Here is a 12,184-nt window from a genome sequence, read left to right as displayed (position 1 = left end):
AAACCCGTAAGGCAACCCATGATTACCTTCCTTGAACTCTACTATTTTCTTCATGTGCTCTATCATAAGACCGGACAGGTTTATGGCGGTGTAACCATCCAGTGCTTCCATGAGAACCAAGTCTGCTCGTGATGTAATGGAGCGTCTTTCAGCACGTGGGAGCAGAACTTTGTTCACCATTTCGAACAGCAGTTGGTACACTGGAAGGAGGGCCTTCTTGTGTACCCGTTCTTCTTGTTGTACTGCCTTATCCTTCACAATGGTATTTCTGAAATTTGTAGAGAAGACCCCCTCAATGGATGACATCCCATCAGTGGGCACGCCCAAAATGGCTCCCAATACACTAGTGTCCATCACAAAATCAACACCGTTCACTGTCAGACAAATGTTATCATCCTCAACTGTGAAGAAGTCAGCATAAAAGCTACGACTTCTGCCTTATATACCTTAGGATTGTCAGTTGTGAACAGATGTGTCCACTGTTGGAATTCGCAGATCTCCACCAATTGGAGCATTCCTGACATATCCAGAATATCAGGGGCAAATGTATGGCCCCACAGTACCTTTTGGTTTCTCAGTTTTTTTTCCCTTCCAGCATCCTGGGTTGCATCAACCTTGGCCCTTTTAGAGGAACCAGGTTCTTCACTAGCACTAGCCTTCCTTTTAACTGATTGTCTTGCATCTTTTCTTTTCTCACCAGATTTCTCAGACATCTTTTTCTCAGACGCTTGTTCAACCAACTCTTCACCAGATTTCTCAGCTACTTTCTCACAAGAGTTTTCACCCTCAACCTTGCTCAAGTCCATTTCACTCATAGATGACTCCCTGTTGGACTTTGGAACAACAAGTTTCTTTGAGGACTTACGAACCAAGGAACCAGGTTCCTCTTCTACCTTATCATCAACAACAACGACTAGTGCAGGAGGCACTACCTTCTCATTTACAACCTTTCCATATTTCACCAATCTCCTCTTCTTCTTTTCCTTTTTGCTTTTCCTTAAAACTGACTCAAATTCTTCCTTCTTCTGCAACCTAGTGATAAGTCTCTTAGAAGTTGACTCTTAGGGAGTTGCCTGACTAATCCTAGGCTTGATGAAGCTCGCAAGAGCCACATTATCATAGGCATCTTCACTCCCTTCATTTTCCTCCTCAGACAGAGATCGCATCTCGGGAGGAACAATGGCCAACAGCTCAGCATAGAAATGAGGAGAGAGAGCGGGATCAGTACTGACCTGGGGTTCTTTAGAAGAACAAGGAGTTTCATCCCAAGTAGGAGCATAGTGCTCCTCTTGTGTGAAGGGATCAGATCCCTTAGGAATTTCCCCAGTAGTACTGTCTGGTGCCAGATTTTTGACAGGCACCAGTTCCCTTCCCTCTGCTAGTAGACTATCACCTTCCCCTTAGACCCATTTGTTTCAGACACGCTTTCATACTCATCAACTACACAAACCTCAGCAGCAATTGACAACATATTCTCTATGGCCTCTTGTTCTTGCAAACCCAAAGTAAACTCAGAAGACATAAGAAGAGCATTACCTGTAGACTCGGCGACATTCAAATTAAGACCTGGGGTAGTCTTTGCCGATTCATCACTGTTACAACCCACTCTTTGCATCTCAGAACATTCTTTCACTGGTCGACTAAATATTTCCTGATTGTCTTTTTCTGCCACTGTATATGCTTCTACCATTTTTTTCGATGAGACAGAAAGAGAAGTTGCTGCCACAAATTTCTTGGGAGTCGCGGTTTTGCGACTCCTATGAGAGCCAGTGCTCGACTGAGTTGGAGAAGAACCAGTAGATGGTTGTGACTCTAGCTTAGGGTTTGGACTAGATGGTGTAGGGATTGTAGGTTCTAGCACTAGGAATTCAATGGGTGATGACACAGTGGGGACGATGCTTGGAACAGTCTGAGTCTCCAAATTTTCAGACATGATGGAGGATAGTGAGGGTTTGATGGAAGAAGAGAGTCTTTGGTTTGAAGGAAAAAGGGAATTTTTGGCTTTAATGTGAACAATTATGATAGTGACCGTGAGAGAGGTTACTTAAGAGGGGTGAGTGACCGGTTATGAACGAGTATCAAGTTAGGTAGACGGGTCGTTTCATAACGGGTAGGACGCTTGAGTTCCAAAAAGAGAGATAAATGAAGGATTGACATTTTAATGACATGGCATCAATTTTAATGACATGGCACCATTTCAGCCGTTAAAAAGATGTTGATGAGAGTACATAGAAACTACTAACCTGTGTCAAAGGAACCAGGTTCCCTGAAAGATTTTTTAAATGTGAACTTCATTCTTTTGACTGAAATACGATATCATTGGCTACTTGTTTGCTCTGTAATCGTCATGCGTGTCTACCTGAAATGGTATAGAGATGAGTTAGACTTTGCCATAAAACACTTTCTAGCTATTTTACCTGTACATTTCTTTCATAGCCAATCATCGAGGGACCAGGTCCCTAGCTAGATTTCATCAACCCTAGTGCCAAGCGATTCTTTTCAGAGTGCTCTCTGCTCAGAGCTTTGGTGAAGATATCTGCAATTTGATCTTTTGTGTTGCAAGACTTCATGCAGATGAGCCCTTTCTCAACATTGTCTCTGAGGAAGTGTTGTCGCACATCAATATGCTTTGTTCTCTTATGTTGAACTGGATTTTTTGCCATGTTGAGAGCATTAGTGTTGTCACATAGTAAGGGCACACAATCAGAAAACACACCAAAATCTTCTAGCTGCTGCTTGATCCACAGCAATTGAGCACATCAAGAGGCAACTGCCACATACTCAGCTTCAGCAGTTGAAAGGACCACTGAGTTTTGTTTTCTTGTGCCCCATGAGATTAGACACGAGCCTAGAAAATATGCCATACCAGAAGTGCTTTTCCTATCCACCAGGTAACCAACATATTCAGCATCAACATACCCTATTAAGTCAAAGTTATCTCCTGAGAAATAGTAGAGAACCAGGTCCTGCGTTCCTTTGAGATACCTCAGAATTCTCTTTGCAGCCTTCAGATGAGACTCCTTTGGATTGGATTGAAACCTGGCACAGAGTCCCACACTGAAAATATTGTCTGGTCTACTTGTTGTGAGATACAGAAGTGACCCAATAATGCCTCTATACATAGTCAATTCCTTCTTCTTGATTGTACCCTTGAACTACCAACCTTGCCTTATTTCTTGTGGTGTTTCCAAACTCATCAAGTTTGTTTCTAAATACCCACCTGGTTCCTATGAGAGTTCTGTGAGCAGGTCGAGGAACCAGGTGCCATACACTGTACCTCTAAAATTGATTAAGCTCATCTTGCATAGCCGTAATCCAGTCAGCATCTTTCAATGCTTCTTTGATATTTTTGGACTCAATTTGAGAGAGAAATGCAGAGAAGTCAAGTGAGTTTCTAGAATTTGATCTAGTTTGAATTCCTGAGTCAAGGGGGGTGATTACATTTTGAAGAGGGTGTGAGATGTTTTGCTTCCAGTTGGACACCTGAATCTCATTATGAGAGGTTTTAGATTCTTCTGTATATGATCCATGTGTCTTGTTCCTCACCTCAGCAACCGGAGTTCCATGTACAACATCCACAACTCTGTTTTCTGCTTCAATTATTGTGATTGGGGGACCAGGTTCCTCTATGTCAGCTGGAGATTCAGCTGTGCCATTGTCATTTGATTCCTTGACCTGACTTATTATATCGACCTTTCCATTTGCCATGTCAATAACTTCACCAGGGATATTTGATAACTCTCCATCTTGATCAGCCTTATCATGTGCAGCTTTTCCAAGAGGGTGTTGTGCTTAGTAGAAGATCATATGTATGCTTTCCTCAACACATTGAGTTCTTTTGATGTATACCTTGTAAGCTTTTCTTTGTGATGAATATCCAAGAAATATTCCTTCATCACTCTTTGCATCAAACTTTCCCAAAGCTTCTTTTTTAGGTTTGAAGAAGGATCTGATCTGCTTTCATTTTGCACATGCATCACACACCTTGTGATTTTTGAAGCTTGACTTAGGCAATCCACGAACCAGATCCTTCCTGACCAACTGTTCAGCAATGTAAAACTTGCATGGCCCAACCTTCTGTGCCATAGTTTAGCGTCATCATCCACAACACTCAGACACATGAGATCCTCATTATGTAGTGACTCAAAATCAGCGACATAGATGCTCTTGTATCTTTTTCCATCAAGATAATATCTTTGTGACTGTACAAATTTTTGACACAAATTACACCTTGTTGCCTTTGTCGCAGATCTGAGAGACACTCAGCAAGCTGTACTTCTGGCCATTCACGTAATACACATTTCGATTGAGTGAGTGAGAGACTTTCGAATTCTTCCTACTCCAAGAATGTATCCCTTTTTTCCATTTCCAAAGTATACACTCCCTCCTTGCAGGGCTTTGAGTAAAAAGAAATCATTGGTGCTTCCAGTCATATGCTTCGAGCAGCCACTATCCATGTACCATCTTTGGTTGCTTTCTTTCACTGCTCCCTGCTGTAATGACCCGGTCGGTCGTTTTGAGTGTATTAGCCCCAGTCCCCTATTTAATGCTTTCCCCGTATCTATTTCTGCTTATGTGACTTGCCGGGAGGTCAGTTTTTGGGTTCAGAGTGTTTTGGGACACTTAGTCCCTAAAGCGAAAGCTTAAGTCTTAGGATTTTGACCGTTGTCAGGATTGTGTGAAGACGACTCCAGAATGGAGTTCTTTCAGTTCCGATAGCTCCGTTGGGTGATTTTGGACTTAGGAGCATGTCCGGACTGTAAATTTGAGGTCTGTAGCTAATTTAGGCTTGAAATGGCGAAAGTCGAATTTTGAAAAGTTTGACCGGGGGTTGACTTTTTGATATCGGGGTCGGATTCTGATTTAGGAAGTTGGAGTAGGTCTATAATGTTGTACAAGACTTGTGTGCAAAATTTGAGGTCAATCGGATGTGATTTGGTATGATTCGGCATCGTTTGTAGAATTTAGAAATTTTGAAGTTCATTAAGTTTGGAGTGGAGGGTGATTCGTATTTTTGTTGTTGTTTGACATCTTTTGAGGGTTCGACTAAGTTCGTATGGTGTTTTAGGACTTGTTGGTATATTTGGTTGAGGTCCCGGGGGCCTCGGGGATGTTTCAGATGCTTAACGGTTTGAATTTGGACTTAGGTAAATGGCTGAAGTTTTCTGATATCTTGTGATTTCGCACGTGCGGGTGAAGGAGCACAAAAGCGGTCATGAAGGATATGGCCAAGGGTCGCAGGTGTGAGGGAATTTCCGTATCTGTGAGCCCACATATGCGCTTGAAGCTCCGCAGATGCGGAGAGTGAGCTGGTGGGAAAGATCGCAGAAGCGGACCCTTATCTGCAGGTGCGCACATGCAGTTGTGACCTCTTGCTCACAGATGCGGACCCAGTTCCTTAAGTCATTTCCGCACCTGCAAGGGAAATTCCGCAGGTGCGGCGTCGCATGTGCGATAGTATGTCCACAGATGCGGAAGAACTGGGCAGAAAATGAAATTTCGAGCGTTTGATTCCCATTTCGATTTTGGGACTTTGAGAGCTCGGTGTAAGGCAATTTTTCAAGGTTTCTTCAAGAAGATTGTTGGGGTAAGTGATTCTAACTCGGATTGGACTATATTTCATAAATCTATTACTATTTTCATCATCTAATTAGGGATTTGAGTTGTAAATTTGGGGGAAATGGTAGAAACTTCATAGGCTACAATTTCGAGTTTTGGAAGGTGATTTGAGGTTGGATTCGAGTAATTCTTGTATGGTTGGACTCGTGTATAGATGGGTGTTTATATTTTGTGACTTTTGTCGGATTTCGAGACGTGGGCCCGGGGTCTGGTTTGAGCCTATTTTAGATTTTGGCTTATAATTTTGTATCTTTCTTGTGGAATTGATTCTTTTAGACTATATTAATTATATCGTACTGCTTGTGGCTAGATTCGGGACGTTTGGAGATTTATTCGAGGGGCAAAGGCATTTCAGAGTAGGATTTTGCGTGGTTTGAGGTAAGTAATAGTTTTAAATCTGGTCCTGAGGGTATGAAACCCCGGATTATTGGATCATGTGAGTATTTTGGAGGTGACGCACATGCTAGGTGACGGGCGTGTAGGCGTACACCATAAGAATTGGGACTTGGTCCATTCCGTTAAACTGTAAAGTTGAATAACTTGTTGCTAGCTATATGCTCTCCCCGTGTTATAGAAATTTGACTGCAAATCATGTTAGAAATCATGCTTAGGCTATGTGATGGTATTGTTGGGATCCGCAGAGGTCGCATACTTGTTGAATTACTTGCTAATTGTTGTCTTGTACTCAGTCAGGGTTTTACTTGCGTATCATATCTCAGCCTCTTCTTGATTCTTGCTGATACACTATGTTATCTTTGTTTGGGCCGACCTTTGTGATTTTTGAGGGCCCAAGAGACTAGAGAGGTTGATGACTGAGTGAGGCCGAGGGCGTGTCTATGAGGTATTGATACTATGGCATGTGAGTTGTCCGTGCGGTTCCATATATTGATACTACAACACGTGAGTTATCCGTGCAACACGTGAGTTGTCCGTGCGAATATAACGCTTGGGCTAAAAGGAGCCCTTTGGTGTCTGTACACCCCCAGTGAGCACATGTACCTATTGAGTGTGAGTACTGAGGGCTGAGAGCCGAGTGATTTGAACTGTTGTGACGAGATAAGTGAGTGTTTCCGTGAGAGGCTGTACTTGCCTTTTCATTTGATGATGCACTTAGTTGCTATCAGTCGTTGTTGTGAAATTCCTAAAAGATTTTATATCTGAATTACCTGAACTTTAACTGTATAAATCTAATTGGACTTAAACTGACGGATGCGAAAGCATGTCTATTCTTTGCTGGAATTATTGAAAATGAACTGTAATTGTATAGCTCGTCACTGCTTCTCAGTTTCTTATTTATTTCTATTACTTGCTGAGTTGGTTGTACTCATGCTACACCCTGCACTTCATGTGCAGATCCAGGTGTGTTTGATCACGGAAGTCGTTGAGTTCGTGCGCGATCGAGTACCGGAGACTACGAGGTATCTGCCGACGTCCGCCTACCTTGTCTCTCCTTCTATGTTTTCCTTCTTTCGTGTATTGATACTTAGACACTGTTTTTATTAGACTGGATATCTAGATGCTCATGACTTGGTGGCACCCCGATGTTTGGGGCTATCTTTTCGCATTTTATTTTGAATTCAACTCCGGTTTTTTGTAAAAATTTCTAGTATGAAAAAGCTTTGAATTATACTTTTTATGAAATATTGAAGTATTTTTGAAAGGTCGGCTTGCCTAGTACCATCGATAGGCGCCATCACGATAGGTTAGAGTTTTGGGTCGTGACAAGTTGGTATTAGAGCCTAGGTTACATAGGTCTCACGAGTCATGAGCAAGTTTAGTAGAGTCTTGCGGATCGGTACAGAGACGTTTGTACTTATCTTCGAGAGGCTGCCGAACCCTTAGGAAATTTCACATTCTTGAATTATTGTCGTGCGAATCTTTTAATTCTGGTAACTAAATTTCTGTTGTTCTAATTCTCTCATAGATGGTGAGGACGCGTACTACGGGGCAGGATGGACAACCACCAGTACCAAAAGTCAGGACTGCGAGAGGCCGATGTCGCGGTAGAGGCCGCTGTAGGGGCAGAGGTGCAGCTCACACCGCAGCTAGGGCAACACCTGCAGATTTATCAGTTTTCCCAGTTCAGGAGCATGCTCCAGTTGTGGACGAGCCTATGGGACCAGCTCAGGCACCACCTGTGCTTATTGCGATTCTAGGCCTTCAGGAGTCCTTAGCTCAGATCCTGACCGCGTGTACTAGTCTTGCTCAGGCGGTCTCTGCTTCGGTCGCAACAACCACTTCTCAGGCCGGGGAAGGTGCTCAGACTCCTGCCGCCCGCACACTAGAGCAGGTGGTACATGGATTCCAGACACCGGGGGCACCACCAGCCCAGCCAGTTACGGCTGCTTAGGACTATGTGGTTCCTGTCATTCTTGATGATGAGCAGTGTCGATTGCTACAGCCTTCATCTTTCAGTGGTGTCGAGAGAGAGGATGCACATGGCTTCTTGGATAGGTGCCAGAGGATACTCTGTACCGCAAGTATTCTAGAGGCCAGTGTGGTCTCGTTTACTACTTTTCAATTCTCTAGGGATACCTTTAGTTGGTGGGAGGCTTACGAGAGGCGTAGGCCAGTCGGCACAATGCTCCTTACCTGGCAGCAGTTCTCCGGTCTATTCCTGGAGAAGTTCATGCCTCAGTCCCGCAGAGAGGAGCTGCACAAGCAGTTCAAACAGCTTCGTCAGGGTGATATGTCCATGATGCAGTATGAGATGAGATTTTCAGAGTTGGCCCGTCATGCTATCTAGTTGGTTCCCATAGACAGGGAGAGGATCGGGAGGTTCATAGATGGCCTCACTTTTCAGTTGCGAATGCTTATGACTAGAGAGAGAGTGTCTGGTACTACTTTCAACAAGGTTGTCTACATTTTCTCATCATATTGAGATGGTTTGCAGCCAGGAGTGGGTTCCACCAAGAGGCCTCATGGCCAGGGTGGCTTCAACGGTGTTCCTTCTGGGGGCAGTTCCACCAAGGTAGGTGGCCGTCCTTTTAGACATGTTTTGAGTGGGCCTCCACAACAGAGTACTCAGCCGATGGCACCAACACCAGCAGCTCCACCACCCATCTAGCCAGCTCGAGGTGGAGCCCAGTCAGCTAGGGGTCGCCCGAGAGGGGGAGGCCGATCAGGGGGTGGCCAGGTCCGTTTCTATGCTCTTCCTGCCAGACCATATGCCATTGATTCAGATGCTATGATTACAGGTATTGTCTCAGTTTTCCACACAGATGCCTCTGTATTATTTGACACTGGTTCCACTTATTCATATGTGTCTTCGTATTTCGCTCATTTTCTGGATATGCCCTGTGAGTCTCTAGTTTTATCTGTTCATGTATCTACTTCGGTGAGCGATACTATCATTGTGGACCGTGTATATTGGTCATGTGTGGTGACTATTGGGAGTCTGGAGACCAGAGTAGATCTTTTGCTGCTTAGTATGGTCGATTTTGATGTGATATTGGGTATGGATTGGTTGTCTCCATGTCAAGCTGTTTTAGATTATCACGCTAAGACCGTGACGTTAGTGATGTCGGGGTTGCCGAGAGTTGAGTGGAGAGGTTCTATAGACTATGTTCCCAGTAGAGTGATTTCATACCTGAAGGCTCAGCGGATAGTTGAGAAGGGTTGTCTATCCTATTTGGATTTTGTGAGGGATGTTAGTGCAGAGGCCCCTGCTATTGATTCTATTCCTGTGGTGCGAGATTTTCTGGATGTGTTTCCTGTAGATCTGTCGGGCATGCCGCCCGACAGGGATATTGATTTGGTGTTGGGCGCTCAACCCATTTTTATTCCACCATATCGTATGAAACCGGAGGAGTTAAAGGAATTGAAGAAGCAGCTTCAGGAACTCCTTGATAAGGGGTTTATTCGGCCTAGCGTGTCACCTTGGGGTGCACCAGTTCTATTTGTAAAGAAGACGGATGGTACTATGAGAATATGTATTGATTAGAGGCAGTTGAACAAGGTCACAATCAAGAACAAGTATCCATTTTCGCGTATTGATGATTTGTTTGACCAGCTTCAGGGAGAAAGGGTATTCTCCAAGATTGATTTTAGGTCAGGGTATCACCAGCTAAAGATTCGGGACTCAGATATTCTTAAGATAGCTTTCAGGACCCGATATGGATATTATGAGTTCCTTGTGATGTCTTTTAGGCTGACCAATGCCCCAGCAGCTTTCATGCTTCTGATGAACAGTATGTTTCAGCCTTATCTTGACTCGTTCGTTATTGTATTCATTGATGATATCCTGGTGTACTCTCGTAGCTAGGAGGAGCATGCTCAGCATCTGAGGATTGTGTTACAGCGATTGAGGGAGGGGAAACTTTATGCAAAGTTCTCCAAGTGTGAGTTTTGGCTCAGTTTAGTGGCGTTCTTGGGGCACGTGGTGTCTAGGGAGGGTATTCAGGTGGATCCGAAGAAGATAGAGGCGGTGTAGAGTTAGCCCAGACCGTCCTCAGCCACGAAAATTCAAAGTTGTTTTGGTTTGGCTGGTTATTACCGCCGTTTTGTGGAGGGCTTCTCATCTATTGCATAACCCTTGACTAAATTGACCCAAAAGGGTGCTCCTTTCAGGTGGTCGGAGGAGTGTGAGAAGAGCTTTCAGAAGCTCAAGACTGCTTTGACCACGACTCCAGTTCTAGTTCTGCCATCAGCTTCTGGTTCTTATATAGTGTATTGTGATGCCTCACGGATCGGTATTGGGTGTGTTCTCATGCAGGAGGGTAAAGTGATTGCTTATGCTTCCCGCCAGTTGAAGCCTCATGAGAAGAACTATCCTGTCCATGACCTTGAGTTAGCAGCTATTGTTCACGCCTTGAATATTTGGCAGCACTATTTGTACGGGGTCCATTGTGAGATTTACACTGATCATCGGAGTTTGCAACATTTGTTAAAACAGAAGGATCTTAATTTGCGTCAGTGGTGGTGGTTGGAGCTTCTTAAGGACTATGATATCACCATTTTATACCATCATGGGAAGGCCAATGTGGTGGCCGATGTCTTGACTTGCCGAGCGGAGAGTTTGGGGAGCTTAGCATATCTTCCAGCAGTAGAGAGGCTATTGGCATTGGATGTTCAGGCCTTAGCTAGCCAGTTTGTTAGATTGGATGTTTCTGAGCCGAGTCGAGTATTGTCTTGTGTGGTCTCTCGGTCTTTTATGTTTGATCGTATCAGGGAGCGTCAGTGTGATGACCCACATCTGCTTGTCCTTAAGGACACGGTCTAGCACGGTGATGCTAAGAAGGTCATTATTGGGGATGATGGTGCATTGAGGATGGATGGCAGGCTATGTGTGCCCAATGTAGATAGTTTGCGTGAGCTGATTCTCCAGGAGGCTCACAGTTTATGGTGTTCTATTCATCTGGGTGCCGCGAAGATGTATCAGGACTTGAAACAACATTACTGGTAGGGGAGAATGAAGAAAGACATAGTGGAGTATGTAGCTCGGTGCCTAAATTGCCAGCAGGTGAAGTATGATCATCAGCGACCAGGTGGGTTGCTTAAAAAGTTAGAGATTTTGGAGTCGAAATGGGATCCGATCACTATGGATTTCGTTGTTGGGCTTCCACGAACTCAGCGGAAGTTTGATGCAGTTTGGATGATTGTGGATAGGCTGACTAAGTCAACTCATTTCATTCCTGTGATGACTACCTATTCTTCCGAGCAGCTGGCTCGAGTGTATATCCGCGAGATCGTCAGGCTTCTTGGCGTACCAGTATCTATTATCTCTGACCGAGGTACGCAGTTCACATTACGGTTCTGGAGGGCCGTGCAACATGAGTTGGGTACTCGAGTGGAGTTGAGTACAGCATTTCACCCTCAAACGGACGGACAGTCCGAGTGCACTATTCAGATATTAGAGGATATGCTCTGTGCGTGTGTGATGGAGTTTGGAGGTTCGTGGGATCAGTTCTTGCCTCTAGCGGAGTTTGCTTACAACAACAGTTATTAGTCGAGCATCCAGATGGCACCGTATGAGGCTCTGTATGGTAGGCGGTGTAGGTCTCCGGTGGGTTGGTTCGAGCCAGGCGAGGCTAGATTATTGGGTATAGACTTGGTTTAGGATGCTCTGGAGAAGGTTAAGGTGATTTAGGATAGACTACGCATGGTCCAGTCCAGACAAAAGAGTTATGCAGATCGGAAGGTTTGCGATGTTGCATTCATGGTTGGAGAGCGGGTCTTGCTCCGGGTTTCGCCTATGAAGGACGTTATAAGGTTCGGGAAGAAGGGAAAGCTGAGCCCAAGGTTCATTTGTCCCTTTGAGGTGTTGCGGCGAGTTGGGGAGGTTGCTTATGAGCTTGCTTTAACTCCCAGCCTAGCGGGAGTGCACCCAGTATTCCATGTTTCTATGCTCCGGAAGTATCACGGCGATTCGTCTCATGTGTTGGATTTCAGCTCAGTCCAGTTGGGAAAGGATCTATCTTATGTTGAGGAGCCAGTGGCGATCTTAGATTGGCAGGTTCGAAAGCTGAGGTCGAAGAATATTGCTTCTGTGAAGGTTCAGTGGAGGAGTCAGCCGATCGAGGATGCGACTTGGGAGACCGAACATGATATGCGTAGCCGTTATCCT

The 12,184-nt window shown here is 44.7% G+C and overlaps 2 protein-coding genes across 2 annotated transcripts; one reads left to right on the top strand and one right to left on the bottom strand.

The window, feature by feature from the left end:
• Positions 1 to 377: 377 nt before the first annotated feature.
• Positions 378 to 1,933, bottom strand: LOC138904237 (uncharacterized). Its single transcript, XM_070192742.1, has 3 exons — positions 1,394 to 1,933; positions 1,074 to 1,310; positions 378 to 1,025 (listed from the first exon to the last, which is right to left on the bottom strand). The coding sequence occupies exons 1-3, from the start codon at positions 1,931 to 1,933 to the stop codon at positions 378 to 380; spliced, it is 1,425 nt and encodes a 474-aa protein (XP_070048843.1).
• A 5,610-nt stretch (positions 1,934 to 7,543) lies between these two features.
• Positions 7,544 to 8,365, top strand: LOC138904236 (uncharacterized). The gene is made up of 2 exons (XM_070192741.1): positions 7,544 to 7,909; positions 8,006 to 8,365. The coding sequence occupies exons 1-2, from the start codon at positions 7,544 to 7,546 to the stop codon at positions 8,363 to 8,365; spliced, it is 726 nt and encodes a 241-aa protein (XP_070048842.1).
• Positions 8,366 to 12,184: the final 3,819 nt, after the last annotated feature.

The sequence above is a fragment of the Nicotiana tomentosiformis genome, chromosome 2 (assembly GCF_000390325.3).
Source record: "Nicotiana tomentosiformis chromosome 2, ASM39032v3, whole genome shotgun sequence".
NCBI classification, from domain to species: domain Eukaryota; kingdom Viridiplantae; phylum Streptophyta; class Magnoliopsida; order Solanales; family Solanaceae; genus Nicotiana; species Nicotiana tomentosiformis.
Note: the sequence above shows the minus strand (reverse complement) of the source record. Positions and strands in the feature narration are given on the sequence as shown.

What these genes read in the sequence shown, in the direction of transcription:
- LOC138904237 (XM_070192742.1), bottom strand. Translation starts at nt 1,933, where the DNA reads ATGTCTGAAAATTTGGAGACTCAGACTGTTCCAAGCATCGTCCCCACT. An exon ending in CAAATGGGTCTAAGGGGAAG is followed by an intron (nt 1,311 to 1,393) that starts GTGATAGTCTAC and finishes GAAATTCCTAAG; the next exon opens with GGATCTGATCCCTTCACACA. An exon ending in TCAAGCCTAGGATTAGTCAG is followed by an intron (nt 1,026 to 1,073) that starts GCAACTCCCTAA and finishes ACTAGGTTGCAG; the next exon opens with AAGAAGGAAGAATTTGAGTC.
- LOC138904236 (XM_070192741.1), top strand. Translation starts at nt 7,544, where the DNA reads ATGGTGAGGACGCGTACTACGGGGCAGGATGGACAACCACCAGTACCA. An exon ending in CCGCCCGCACACTAGAGCAG is followed by an intron (nt 7,910 to 8,005) that starts GTGGTACATGGA and finishes GATGATGAGCAG; the next exon opens with TGTCGATTGCTACAGCCTTC.